At 53.8% G+C, this 14,924-nt stretch overlaps 1 protein-coding gene across 1 annotated transcript in view; it reads right to left on the bottom strand.

Annotated features, from left to right (window-relative positions):
- Window positions 1–14,924, bottom strand: part of Zfpm1 (zinc finger protein, FOG family member 1) — a 57,266-nt gene that overhangs the window by 27,472 nt on the left and 14,870 nt on the right. Inside the window, exons 2-3 of the mRNA XM_031341665.1 lie at window positions 5,610–5,732; window positions 3,440–3,589 (exon numbers count right to left, since the gene is read on the bottom strand). Of these exons, the coding sequence (XP_031197525.1) occupies window positions 3,440–3,589; window positions 5,610–5,732 (273 nt within the window). The remainder of the gene's footprint in view (window positions 1–3,439; window positions 3,590–5,609; window positions 5,733–14,924) is intronic.

Here is a 14,924-nt window from a genome sequence, read left to right as displayed (position 1 = left end):
TACGGGCTTTTGTCACAAGTGCTCTGAAGGCACTTTCCTGGCATCTGCCTTGGGTTTTATGATCTACACGGGGCTACAACCTTCCCACTGCCTTAGAGGGTACTAAGACCACACTGTGGGGTCACCGCAAAGCTGGACACTGGGCAGTGTGTGGCTACCAGAGCTACAAACAAGGCATTGCCCATTGCCCATCTGATGCAAATGTAATAGAAAAATCAGCTGATTAGGGGGGTTATGAACTTCCCTGTACCTCCATGTGAGGAAAACCAGGCTATCTAGTGGGTGATAAGTTGGAGGCCACAATGACTCTTCCCATCTCTATTTTATAGAACATGAAACCAAGGTCCTGAGGTCAGCAGTCCATCCCCAGACACTCTGCAAAGCTGGGCTCCCATCTCTCACAGCAGCAGCACCAACGAGTGGCTAGTACCCGGCAAGATAAAGACAATGGGTGGAAACTTCACTGTGTATGACCCAGACTGTGGAGTGCTACCGTCACCGAGTACCAGGCAGGGGTAGGAAGGAGCCAGGGGCAGAGACAGAAGCAGGAGAGGATAGGAGATCATGACAGTGATGATTCTCGAAACCTTGGGGCTACACTCTAGAGTTTGTAAAGCTAGGAAGACTATAGTTGGGTCTGCAGCAGTCAGCCAACTAGTTGCGCCTGGGCATCCCCACAGCATGGGAACTAGGGGCCAAGTGGAGGTTCCTTGGGGGGGGGTGTCTTTTTTTCTTTTACCCATTTTGAGTGTGTGCATGTGTGTGTGAATATGTGGTCCCAAGGTTGATGCTGGAAGTCATCCTTGATTGCTCTTCCAACTCATTCACTGAAGTGGGGTGGGGGTAGGGGGAGGAGTTTGTCTCAAGCAGGCAGAGGTCATTAACATGGCCAGCACTTGCACCGGGAATCTTGTCTCTGTCTGGAACTTCCGGTGGGCTCCTATGTCTCCTATGACATTTATGTAAAATACCAATCTTCATGCTTATGTGGCAAACACTAATTGCTAAGCCACTTTGCCAGCCCTTCTTGAAGGATTTTTCTTCACCTGCTCTAGGCCTGGACCATTAGAAGATGAGATGTCTCATTATGTACCCTGGCTATGAAGAAGCAATAAGACCAGGCTTTGTGACAGCCACTTTCTGGGGCCTGTTTAAGTCCTGTCTCATCTAGAGAGGAGTTTGACAAGTGTCCCCAGATATTTAAAAGCCTGGGTGCATCACCTTCTGGAGATCCCAGGCCCAGACTCTCAGGACTCTCAGCTCTGTCATAGGTCCAGTAGCCATCACACCTCAGAGAGAGCAGATGAGAACAGGCTCAGGTCCAGGCACTTCCTTGAGCCAGATAGAGTCAGAGAGAGACTTCAGATCCAAGCCAGCTCTGTGCCTTCTCTCCAGAGAGGAACAATGAAAGATACCTCTCAGGCAGGGTCCCTGGGACAGAGTGGGTGCAGGGACTTGCCAGAGAGGAGCTATGGGCCAGAGGTCAAGGAGATTCACAGGCAACCCACAAGGTAAAAGTGGCACTTGGTCTGTCACCAGACTGGGCACTGCCTTCAGGCCTTAACCCTACAACCCCTTCAGAGGCTTGGGCGGCCCTGGAGATAAGAGCCCCCTGGGCCTCTCCAGCAGCTTCCCCACCGGGCGATAAGCTCAGCCTGTGCGGGAGCTGATAGGCAATGGCTACCACGGCGGTTGGCCAGCAGCCACTTATCAACCCCATCGCTGCCCACTGCACAGAAATTCCTATCTGTGGGAGCCGATAGTGCACCGCCTGGCCCCGGAGGATGCAAATAACTCGGGAAGCTGGGGTGCACCCTGACCCCAAACCACAGCCCATGGAGCATGGCCTTCACAGGGGGCAGGGCAAGCTGCAAGCTAAAGGGGTGGGCCTTGCTTCTTCATCTAAGAAAAGTAAGAACCCTTATGTGGATGAGGACAGTAGGCAATGTTCCACACTGCTGTAGGTGACTTCACATCTGGACCTCTGTAGCAAGGCGCAGTTCTCAGCCAGTGATGTGGTATGTCATTCCCCGCCCTCCACTGAAGTGGGTAGGACACTGTGCTGGCTGCAGAAGGCCAATTCCATGGCTTTGGACACTGACCTGTGAGTGGAAAAGGGTCTGGCACCCACGTGATCTGGTGCAATTATTCCCACCATGTACCGAGAACTGGGGACACTGGCCTCAACTGAGATAGGACAATGGGTCAGTGCCCAGCTCCCACCAGGCACTCCAGAAGGAGTGGATATCTTCGCCATACACCTCTACCAGGTCACCTAGAGCCATGAGGGATGTGTCAAGCATCTGATATGCATGTGGCAGAGGGCAGTGCTCGGGGATAACTAGCTATGGAGCATTCTATGGGTGGACTTGATTTTCCGAAAGGTGCATGTCCTCATTCTGGCTGAGGTCTTCTAGGTCAGTCCTCCCTCTATGCTTCAGGCTGATGCTCCATTGTGCAGCTCTCAGCCACACCAACCACTCATCCTTGGCACTGGTGGCAGACATCACCAATTGACTCCTGTACTCTCTTAATGCCTTAGGACCCCACCAAAACATCCACATGTTCAGTTAAGAGTTTGTTTCTACCCCTTCCCAATTTGGTTCCCAAGTTTCTGAGAGGAAGGACAGAGTCTCTGCCCTGGCAAAGCCTTCTCTGATCCCTTTGACATGCTTTCTATCCACAGACAGGAGTCTGGCTGTGTTATACCTGCATGTTCATATACAGCTGACAGACAATAACTATGTGCACATGTGCCACCCACCCACGTGCTCAGCACCCCACTCCTCCCTTGTTGAGGACCATATACCACTTGCCCTGCACAGTGCCTCTCAGCCCTCAACAAGAGCCCTGGAAATCACTGATGCCTATGGTCCCCTCCCCCCCCCCCCGCGTCTGTTTATTGGCAGCAAGGGTACCATGACTGTCATACTGTGGGACCTGTGAGGTCTGAGCTCCAGCTGCCAATGTGACTACCAGCACACGCTGTCTGTGCAAAGGTGTGGGCCTGACTGGCTTGTGGGGCAGATGGTAACCAGGAACCTTAGATGGGCTGTGGCCCCCAGGAAGAGCAGCTGTCCTCCCCACACAAGCGCAAGCCCACCTGGGCACTAGCCAGCTCAGAATCCCAACCATCTGCTGCCGGGAAGCTCCACTTAGCAGCTCCTACACATCATCTACATGCTCCTGATATCATCTCTCAGGCCCCATAGCCAGCCACATCAGACCCTCCAAATGCCCGGAGCACAGGCGCCTGGGCATGTGCACTCTAGAGACCATCTCAGACCACACTGCTTGGGCCAGCAACACAGAGCTGGGCACTGGTGGTTTCCAAGGATCCATGATCCCAGGATAGTCTAGCTGCAGCTAGCCCAGAAGGCTATAACAAGGCTGCCCTGGGGTCACTGCACTACTATACGGGGTTAGTCAGTCTGGTTACCTGGCCCACTCCAGGGACTAGCCATGGCTGCCTCTTCTTCCTTTTCCTCTTCCTCTTCATCCTGGGGCCTCATCTCCAACTCCTGCCCCTCCATATCCTCAGGATCTTTTGGGGACTCGGGAGGTGCCAGCACTGTGGGTGGGCTCACATCTGTAGAGAGGAAAGCATTGTCACATCCTTGCTGTGCTAGTCTGTGACCAGGAGGGAAACTGAGGCCTCGGGGCACACAGTCACCTGCCCTCTCTCCTTATCTAGCACTCCAGGCTTCCTCCTGGTCTTGTAAAGCTCTCAGCCCCTGCTGATCGCAACAGTAATAATTGTTCTTAAGCTGCTGTCTGTCACAGCCCAGTGCCCACCCAGTGCACCAAGGTCTGTGGCTTCTGGCTCTCTGGTCTCTGCAACAGCTGGGCCCCTACACCAGCCCCGCACCCAATTCCAGCCCAAAGGGCATGTTTGCCTTCCTGGCGGGCCAGATAACCAGTATGGCCCCCGATCGATGAGCTCCTGTAAAGCCCCCTGGGTGACGTCATGGGACCAGCAGATTATTAATACCGCGATAAGGGCTGTGATTAACATCAAATAAATCAATCCCATGGTATAAAAGTCCTATTATTTTTGGCTATAAATCAAAGTGGCTGGCATCTGAGCTCTAGCCACCGAGCGGAGCCGCGCTGGACCCGCCTGAACGTCAGATATGCTCTAGCGCCGTTATCGCGCCCATCACTGCGTTATCACTGCCGCCGGTGCCAGGTGCAGGCCCGGCTGTTTGTCCCAGATCCTTCCCGGCCCCACCCGCTTACCCCCTCAGCAGCCCCAGCTCCCCAATCAGATAAAGGCCAGCTCCCCGGGAAGCCATGGGTCAAAGTCCAGCAGCCGCCAGCCACTTGCCCTTTGGCAGCTCGGCCATGGCTGCACTAGTGTGGCTCCTGACAGTGACACCGATGGTGAAGGAGATACAGCAGCAGCCTCTGAGCATGACACCTGCTCTCCTGGAGGCCACCCAGGAGAAACTGAGGCAGACATAGCTTCACTTCTCAGGACTGTATGCCAGGCCTGGCACTTGCCACCTCACTCCTGAAGCGGGGGTTCCTGGGGAGCTGAGGATGAGGGGAGTCAGGGCTGTTGCCAAGGAAAGGCTAGAACCTCAGGCTGGGGACTGGGCTTGGAATGGGAAGAGGAAGGGGAAGGAGAGGGTCCCTGGCCCACGTCCACTCGGTCAGGGACTCTGGTACAAGGTGAGGAGCCCCAGGGATGAAAGGCTGTGTGGAATCTCTGCTCCTGACTCAGGCTCTGAAAACTCTCTGATGTCCTCTTCTGTCTTCTCTGTCATTCCCTTTGTGTTCCTCTTCATGGGTAGTGGCCAAACAACAATCTTGGAGGTCCTCTGTTAGTTGCTCTCTGCCTCGTTTTTTGAGATTCGACCAGTCTGGCTGGTGAATCTCGGGGACACTCTGTGTCTACCTTCCCAGTGCTGAGATCATAGGTCTGCAGCACACATCTGGATTTTACAGAGATGCTGAGGCTCAAACTCAGGTCCTTAAGCCTGTGTGGCAAGCTCGTTATTGGCTGAGCCATTTTCCCAGGCCTTTCCCCCCATGCTGTCCCCCTCTACCCTCTTGTGCAGCTGGGGGCTGCAGGTAGAAGAAAGGCTCATGGGTAAAGAGTGAAGTGCTCCAGAAGCTCAGAGCTGCAGAGAGGCAGGCAGGACTCTAGACTCAAAGCCAGATAGAGCCCAGAATACCTGGGCCAGGATGCAGGTATTCCTTACATGCCTGAGAGCTCACTATACCATCCCTCCTGAGCTCCGTGGTCTCCAGAACACAGCAATGCTGGCCTCCCAAGTACTCTGCCCCTGTGAGTCCCTCTTCCCAGACCTTTGGGGGCCCCATATCTAGACCTGGCCTGAACTGCCCTCCTAGAGTCTGGTAGTGTAGGGGGTCTGTGGGGGCTTCCTTCTGTGGCCTGTCCTCAGATTCAGAAATGTAGACATGGAGAACTGCAATCAGGAGCCCCAGGAGAGTCTGAGGAGGTCATAGGGCTGAGAAAAGGGGTGGCATGATATTGGGATGAGTCTAAACCCAGACCTAGGTCAGATCCTTGTTGGGATGGGGGCTGTGTGGCCCCAGACAAGCCTCTTAACCTCTCTGGGCCTGCTGGTCTGCACACTCACCTTCTCTGGGTGGACTTGGGGGCTCCTCTATGGCTGGGGCCTCTGGGGTTGTGACTTCCTGCTCCATGGGGCTGATATCCATGGCCTTGGCTTCTTCTCCAGCCTCCATGTCTCTGAGGGAACCTGTGGACATGAGCCCTAGGAAATCAGGAGGTGCTTCTGAATAAGGCCTCCCCACTTCCCTAATGGCCACACAGGCTGAGCTTTGGTGCCTGGGTAAAGTGGGTAACAGACACGGGCAGGGCCAGCTACCCACGGAGGCGAAGGTAACAACCCCTGGATCCCCTGGCCCCAAGCATGTGAACTCCACCCCATGTATTCCCAGCCCACAGCAGTTCCTAAGCTTTGGGGGGTCACTCTCTGCATTTTCTGTCCTTGCCCTTCCTGTTGTCTCCCCAGGCAATGGACACTTTTCTTGCCAGGACAAGAGCCCCAACCTTCTCAACCACACACTATCAACGGAAACCAACACGGGATCCTTCTGGGTTCAGATGGGCACTGTAGGCCTTCCTGCCTCCCAGGTCACACACAGACGTATAGGCCCATACAGTGGACATTTCTGCTGTCTCTTATGACTTCCTGCAGGCCCCATCTGTCAAGCCACCCCTCCCTTGGGGTTGGTCCAGGGCTCTCTAAGGGTGAGTTCTTGTGCTTACTACATTGAACAAAACCATACTGGACACAAACATAGCAGATGCATGATCCGGCTCAGAATGCAGGTGTCTTTCACAGTGGGGGCTGGTAATTTTTCCTTTCCCTCCCTCCAAACCAGTTGGAGGGGCGCTAGAATAAGCCCTCATGGTTCCGTGGTGACTCCCAGGGGACCCAGAGGATACAGTCTATGACATTGCCCCAGGGAATGGGCGACAGGAACAGAGAACTGAGGCCCTACTGAAATCCTCACCTAGCCCAGTCTCTAGCTCATGCTGATTAACCACAGCTTCCACCTAGCCCCGCCCCTAGTTCATGCTCTTTAGCCACAGCCCCGCCCCCAGCTCATGCTCTTTAGCCTAGCCCTGCCCCTAGTTCATGCTCTTTAGCCATAGCTCCGCCCCCAGTTCATGCTTTTTAGACATGGCCCTGTCCCTAGTTCATGCTTTTTAGCTACAGCCCCGCCCCCAGTTCATGCTTTTTAGCCATGGCCCCGCCCCTAGTTCATGCTCTTTAGCCACAGCCCCGCCTCCAGTTCATGTTTTTTAGCCATGGTCCTGTCCCTAGTTCATGCTTTTTAGCCACAGCCCCACCCCTAGTTCATGCTCTTTAGCCACAGCTTCCAGGGGACCCCTGTCCTGTCATTTTGTGGTCACTGAGGAAATGATGAGCTTGAATCTTGGAAACACCCACTGGAGTGGGAGGAGCCTTGAGTCTCAGAGCAGTGAGGCCTCATGGCACTGTAGAAAATAAACCAAAAGGCTGTGATGTATCAGAGTGATTAAGGACACCTGAGGGTGAGGTGCCTGCACCAGGATTCAGGACTGGGCAGACAGCACGCAAGAGCCATCTTTGGGTTTTTGTTGTTGTTTTTCTTTTCAGACAGGGTCTCATGCATTCCAGGTTGGCCTTGAACTTATGGTATCAGTGGTTCAACCTGTGGGTTGCAATCCCTTTGGAGTTTGAAGGACCCTTCCTTCCATAGTGGTCTCCTAAGGCCATCATAAAATACAGATATTTACATTACAATTTATAACAGTAGCAAAATTACAGTGATGAAATAGAACAAAAACCTTTTTGTTTGTTTGTTTGTTTTTTGTTTTTTGTTTTTGAGACAGGGTTTCTCTGTGTAGCCCTGGCTGTCCTGGAACTCACTCTGTAGACCAGGCTGGCCTCAAACTTAGAAATCTGCCTGCCTCTGCCTCCCAAGTGCTGGGATTAAAGGCATGCGCCACCACTTCCTGGCTTGAACAAAAACCATTTTATGGTTGTGGTCACCACAACATGAAGAACTGTATTAAAGGGTAGCATTAGGAAGGTTGAGAACTGGTATACAATGTGGCAGAGGCTCCTGCCTCCACATCCTGAGTGCGGGGATTATAGACACGCGCCTGGTATATAATGCTGGGGATCTGGCCCAGGACTTTGTGTATGGTAGACAAGTGCCCTCTGCTCCTTCAGGGCCGTTTCTAGAGGCAGGCCTGTGTCTTCAGGCAGGCAGTGGACTAGGACACACCACTTTGATGCTTTAGGAGCCCCAGCCTTTCACAGCTAATGAAACCTGCTTCTCCCCAGAATTGTGGCTCAGGCTGTGCCTTCTCAGAAGGAATGGAGGTTCTGTGGGAGACCCACAGGCCCAATGATAGGGCCATTGATATCAACACAGGTCAGCCTGCACCCAATGCTGAAGCTACTGTGAGATCCATACTATTGATCATGTCAATGGCAAGGGGACCCATGAAGATGGAAGAAACGACAGGCTGGGACCAGGTTTCCAGACAATCTTGTAGATGGGGTGCGTAACCCTGACCACACTCCTGGGGTCAGTGCTATCCTGCTCACACCGGCCTCAGATGGCCAGGCACCATTCTAGGGTGCAGGGGTCTTGTGTCCCTGGACATTGCATGTGACTCCTGGGGGCAGTAAGACCAAAGAACCACAGTGGTTACTAAGCCAGGAGCATGAGCCCGAGCAGGGGGTGAGACTCAGAGTGTGGCCTGTGGGAGAAGGTGCCTGTACAGGCTACACTGTGCAGTGAGTGTGAGTGAAAGCTCACAGGCAAAACCCCAGCACACTGGCCTCTGAGGCCTGGAAAGGAGGGAACCTGTCTTCCTTTGGCGCTGGGGTACCAACACAAGTCCTAGGAAGGGGAAATGGAGTAGGTTTCCTGACTGCAGCTCTGTGGGTGCTAGTTCTAGACCCCGCCTCCCAATACGTGTTCTAGCTGTATTGCTCTAGGAGAGTGACAGGCAGGACTCAAGTCTTCCACAAACAGGGCTAAGGCTCATAGGGGCAGACTCAGGGCAGCCTGGACCCATGCATTGACCCTTATGACCTTGTACCAGGACTGTGGTGGAGACCCACCCTGAGCAGAGCCACCCTTCAGGGTACTGGAGACTGTTCTGTCTACACACATGTACCCATCCCTCTGTTGGAGCTCCATGCCTCTTCAGGGGCTAGGAAGTCCCTGAAGTCACAGATGCCTATTCCAGTAAATGGGATTAAGCTTGTCCTCAGGAACTCTGGGACTGGCACTCTGACACTCTTGGGCTAACGAGGGGGCACAAGCTGAAGCACCCTTCCTCAGTAATGTCACGGAGCCAAACCTGGTGCCCACCCAGGTGGATCTCCCACACCCAGGCGCCTGGAGCAGGGATGTTCCTCCATTTCCAAGAACAAAGGCGAACGCGCCTCACAAAGCCTTGTGGATGAGCGTGGAGAAAGAAGCCGGGCTGCGAGCAGCTCATTCTGATGTTGTTAATTCAGTTCCAGAACAATTAAAATGGCTCTGATAATGCAGCAGACAATCACCACGGGCAAACATTGTGAGCCCACAGACGGATGTGGCGTTCCTGCCTGGGGCCACCATGGCTTTCTGAGCCCTGGGTCGGCTTCAATGGAGCCTAAGCTGGCACTGGGTCCTCTGCCTCACTCAGACCTGTGAAGGCTATGAAGAATAGAAAGTGGGGGTGGGGGATGGGGTGGGGGGGTTGGCCCTGTAGGTCAGAGGTATTTGTAAACCATAGCTGGGCACTGTCCCTTCCCAGGATGCCCTATGCTAGGATCCCTTTGGGGAACCTCACTGTTCCCAACCAGGTACAATGACAGATAAAAACTGTCCTTGCTGTGTGACCTTGGGCAAGCGGCTCTACCTCTCTGTACGCCTTCTCCTGAGCTACCAATGGAAACTATCACAGCTGCAGCCTCCCAGGACTGCTGGCCAGCACTCTCAGAGTGCAGCGTAGGGTACTGGGGGTCAGTGCTTTGCAAACACCAGCTGTCACCGGTTCCTGCCACCAATGACCCAACAGAGCCAGGAAATGGGGAAAGCAGTTATTAAGCACAAACTGTGTACAACACGCCTCGGCACGGCACTTCACAAATGTCCTTCCTTAACCCCTCCTACTAACATAGCCTAGTGAGGTCATCTTCCAGTTCTGTCTCAGTGGGAAACCTAAGGCACAGAGCGTTCATGCTGGGTTAGATCTTGGTATGTAGAGGTCATACAGAATATGTAAATGTGAGCCAGACTGGATGCCATGGAGTAGGGGCAAAGAAAAGTAAGGGAACCTGAGGTCAGTCCTATCTAAATTCCATTTCCATAAGCAGCCAATCATTACACCCCCCCAACCTCAAGAGGGAAGTCTGAATTACACCCACTTTATGGATGGGTAAACTGAGGCCCATTCAACTAAGGCAGAACAGCTCACCCATGATCCTCAAGGAAGAGGCAGGAAATGCTGCAAGGAGAGAAAGGAACTTGGACCACATTCAAACCTGACCAGACAGGCTGCTCCCTCCTCAGTACAGTCTCGAAGCACAGCTCCCATTATCCATAGTGAGACAGACGCTGGCCCTGTTGCCTAGCTACTGTTCAGGTTGGAGAGAGGTCCAAGTACAAGACTACATTTCTCAGTGGCATCCACAGGCCACCATGGAGGCCACCCACAGCCAGGGCAGCACTGGGAGCAGCCCCCACAGTGCCCCGAGCCCCTTGGTTATCACAGGGAGCAGACGCCCAAGCGCCCATCCGTCTCCTGCTCATTAAGCCGGACGCCGTTTGGGAATGAAAACATAATAGCTATTTGATTGGGGGTGAGATATTTTGCATATTGGCTCGGAGCTGATAGCGGAATTTCATCAACTCCCTTTTTCATGCTTTAAAACTGAATTATGGAGACGGGCTCTGTGCAGCAGGCTGATGCCCACTGCCTTCCAAGTCCTTGTATGTGAGGTGAGTGCAGCCCTCTCCCAGTTTTGAGGAGTTGCAATGAAGGTGGGGGGTGGTCATTTTGAAACCATTACATGGAGGTCACTGCAGGTCCTGGAAGGGGGACTAAATCCCCTGGTCTGTGCCACCCCAGGCAGCATGGAGGGGGTCCTTGGTCCAGGCAGGATTCTGCCATGGGTGAGCCCCCTGCAGGCTACCACTTGGGGATGGGAACCGCTGTTAAGGGCCAGAGCAGCACCCACCTTTCCAAACCCTTGATCCCCAGGCCAAGGCCCACTGGAGCCTGCCTAGCCCTTTGGGGTCACCCAGACATTCCTTCCTCCCCTCCTATACTAGAACAAAGGCAACCTGCAACAGCTGCTGCCATCCTTGGGCCGCAGACCTCACAGATGGATTCCAGGGAGAACCCAGAGAGCAGGCAGCCTCATCCCTAACCACAGCTGTTTCATTTGCTTACATACTCCTCAAATCTCCTCATGCCCTTGTGCCAGATTCAGGACCAAGAGCTAGAGACACAGCACAACTAAACGTCTCCCCAGGGGAGAAGAGGTGCCTGTGCGTGTGGGCAAGAGGGAGAGGTGTGAAGAGAGGAGGCTTCCTGGAGGAGATGGCAAGGGCTGAAGACAGAAGAAACTCCTGCCAGTGGGACCAGGGAAAAAGCAATGGGGTGGGGGACAGTGAACACTGGGCAAGACAGGACTCATAGAAAATGAGGGCAGGCTCTTGTGGAGGCTGGAGTCCACACGGCCACAAGGAACAGTAGTGGGGAGCTCAGCCTGGGGTTACTGTGACAACTGCTGTTTCTTGCTTGTAGAGTCTCCTCACTTCAGTGGCATGGCTTGGCACTGCCAGGAGGGAGACCCTGGCCTCCAGCAGCACCAGCTGCCAGATAAGGCCCTGACAGCAGAGAGAAAATAGCAACAGATACAGACTTTCCCACCACTGGGCAGCAGGCAGGAGGGCCGTGGCAGGGACACACAGGCGGCAAGATAGCCCTGCCCTCCCTGAGGGCTCAGCCCAGTGGGGACTATGGCCAAACGGTCTAAGGGCCTGCATCTCAGGTCTAAGTTCTAAAGCTTCAGTTCTTGGCTAGCGGCACCCTGACCTCTGACCGCAGGTCCTGGTCAGCAGGACCAGATGGGCAGCAGGACCAGGGCCTCATCTGAGCAGGGATTCTGATCTGAGCGATGCTAAGGCACGGAGACAGAGGCGTGTGGTCCCAGAGCCGCAGCCAGGCGCCCAGTTCAAGCTCCTCAGACTTGCCTTTGCTTTCGGTTGGTTCTAATTGCTGATACCTGAGTCAGAAAGTATCGACAGGGACGTGCTGAGGAACCTTGGCAATAACTCTGACCCCAGTGTCACAAGATCATCTCAGGCACATTACCCACACTGCAGTGGGGCAAGGCTCTCAGGGTAGAGTCCCCTTCACCTCCAACCATTCTCCTAGGACATAGCCTAAGTTGTCTTGCCAGCGAGGGAAGGGCCAGGCCCCTCAGTATATGTCCAGTGTACATGCTTTCCATGTAGAGCACCTATCACCAGTGCCCCAAACCTGTCCTTGAGTGGCTGCTGAATTCCCCACGGCCCCCCTTTCAGTCTATTTAAGGGCTCTTCTCCTTCAGGGTCCCCACACCCCATGCAGTCATCTGTGTCCTCTGGGGATCACCACCTTATCACAGTTGTACACTACAAGTTCAGAGACCCTTGTGGCCCTCAAGGGTTAGCAGGTGTCCAGTATGCCTGGGAAGGGTGAAGGGCCACTTGAAGCTCAGCGTGGTCTCAACCTTGACCTCAACCTCAACTTAGGATGCCACTGGGGTGGTGCTGAAGGGAGAGCCAAACTGGTGGTAGAGATGAGGATATTATTGGAGGGACAGCATCACACAGAGCCCGGGAGGGACACTGCCCACACTAGGTTGGCCACAAAAGAACTGACCATATATCATTACTTGTTCACTTGAGTACATACACCCTGCCCTAGAAGAAGAAATGTGTCTGCCTCTTGGGGTTCCCAGTGATGACAGTCAAGCTGGGGCTATAGCCAGGAGCCACCATCTTTGAGTCTGCCTGCAACCTGTTTACAACATAGGTGGTACAGGGGGCTGAATAGACACAGGATGGGACAGGAGATGTTTCTCACCCAGTGTGTCACAGAGGATGTCCCCACAGACCCTAGGACAGGGAGCTCACTTCCCTTTCCAAGGAGTCTGAGCCCTACAACCTTCTATATCTTGCCTGGTCCTCTCTATCCTGTGTGGTCTTGGGTGGCTGGCCTGCTGACTGCTTTTGTGCCTGGCTGTGAGCATCATGAGAGTCTACCCCAGGTGACATGGATTTGGAGCTCAGGACATCCTAGAAGGTGATTATACCTTCTTCAGTCACTGGGCAACCTTACAGAGGCACTAAGCAGAGGGTCTGACAGTCAGGACCCACATCCTAGTAAACATGGGCCTATATAGACCTCAGCATTCAAACACTTAAAAGGTCCTATTGAGATATGATTCACATACAATAAAATGCAGGCTTTTCCTGCCGCTTGATTTTTAAAGGCATGGATCTTTACTGGGGGGAAAAAGGTGTGTGTGTGTGACATGCAGCCCAGATAAAATGCAGGGCTCTACATGACGCTGTCTTGTGAGAAGAAACACATGCTGGCGACCTGAGGTCAAATTGGTTCCAGAAACTTTAAAAGGAGTCACTGAAAATCTGACATCAGTCATCTTCCCTTGCCTATCCCCAGCGGGCCCAGGGTTTCACACAGCTATGATCTTGGCCAGACCAACCCTCACACAGAAGCCAACTCCAACTTAACGGGCAGAAGGTGGTGGGCTCCCCCGCCCTGAGCTATTGCCATTCTGGCTAGTCTGTGTGTAGCTATGTGGTCCTCTGGAAGCCTCTGAGGACCCAAGCACCCCAGCCACATGCTTCAAATGCCTTCACACTGTAACAGAGACAGACCTCAGCTCTTGGGCTGAGAAAGAGCTGCTAGAGAGCTGAACATTCTAATTCCAATGGCACATGACACTTTTTAGCTTTCCAATTTGGTACTACCCTGCTTTAAGTATGGGAAACTGAGGCAGAGAGTAACAAGGTCTCTGTACCCATCCTGGTTCACAGTAGATGAGAACTAAGGTCTTGCTATTCTCCTTTTTGGGACTCATTTCCCTCCCAAATCTCCCAACCCCCTTCCCACCTCTGCTTCTTATCCACCCCTGGTCCCTATGTCTGCTCCTGGAGTCATATCCTGGGCTCTGCTAGCTGCTCCTGGCACAGCTGGAGTCAGGACACCCCTCTGTTTTGTTGGAGTGACCCCTGCCCCCTCTGGGTGTACCTGTAGTCTTTAGAAGCTACGGCTCCTTCAGTCCAGATCCCTGCAGATACATATGCACTGCCCTCAACCGCTTGTTGGAGTTCGTCAGAGCCTGACCAGTACCACCATGCAGGGATGTGGGATTTATGCATGTGGAGACCGAGGTGGAAGGCAGCCATCCTAGCCACCAGCTGGCCTACTATTCAGGGACATACATAAGGAGACCTAGCTGGGCTGCAAGGTCCACTTTACAGAGTTCTAGTGAGGAGTGGTTGGAGAGAGGCTCTGGAGGGACCAGGAAGTTCCAGGCAGGGTCCATCCCTAGCTGGGGACTCACTGTGCAGACAAGAGGGGGGATTAGTCTGGGATGGAGACAGATGTGGGCCTATTATGTACCTCAGAGGGCTGGCTGAGTCCACAGGGGATATTGGGGTACCAGCGCTTCTCAGAGGAGGTGGCATTTAAACTCTAATGAGAACAGCCCAGGGAGGGCACTCAGGTACTGCTGAAAGACCTAGGGTGGGGAGGGGGCACAGAAAGTCTCAGCTGAGCTCCCATGTCTAAAGGCCCAGGAGGGAGCTGAGGTTTAGTTGGGATACAGTGAGCAGTATCACTAAGTGCTAAGCCTGAAGATGGAGGACCTGCGGAGAGTTGGGGGTGTCCTGGGTCCTTGCTGACACCCTGAGGTTTCAACAGCTACCTCTGTGAGCTCCCTTAGTATCTCCCCCTGGGCTTGAGCCTGGCTCCTCTCTCAGGACAGATCTAACCAGTAAGCTGGTCTTTTACGCTGTCCCCAGGGACAGGGGCCTGGGTGGGGCAAGGCCGAAAGAAAGGGAGGCTAGGAGGAGGGAAGAGGGCTGGGGGCCTGAGAAAGCCCAGCCTGGCTGATAGAGAGAGATTGGTTTCAGCCGGAGCCTAGGGCCTGCCAAGTCCACATCCTATCTGCGGCCTGCGCTTACTCAACATTCATCACAGCTGAACTCGGGAAACTTTATCAACACTAAAGGTTGGCGCCATCTCTAGGCCCAGCCACTCCCGTCCCTCCCCTCGATGGGCCTGATAGCCACTGATAGATTACACAAGATTGTTTCACTCCGGGAAGCCATGGCCTGCGCTTCTGGGG

The sequence above is a fragment of the Mastomys coucha genome, unplaced genomic scaffold (assembly GCF_008632895.1).
Source record: "Mastomys coucha isolate ucsf_1 unplaced genomic scaffold, UCSF_Mcou_1 pScaffold22, whole genome shotgun sequence".
Lineage (NCBI taxonomy): Eukaryota > Metazoa > Chordata > Mammalia > Rodentia > Muridae > Mastomys > Mastomys coucha.
The sequence above is the reverse complement of the archived record's forward strand: the minus strand, read 5'-3'. Positions and strand labels throughout refer to the sequence as shown.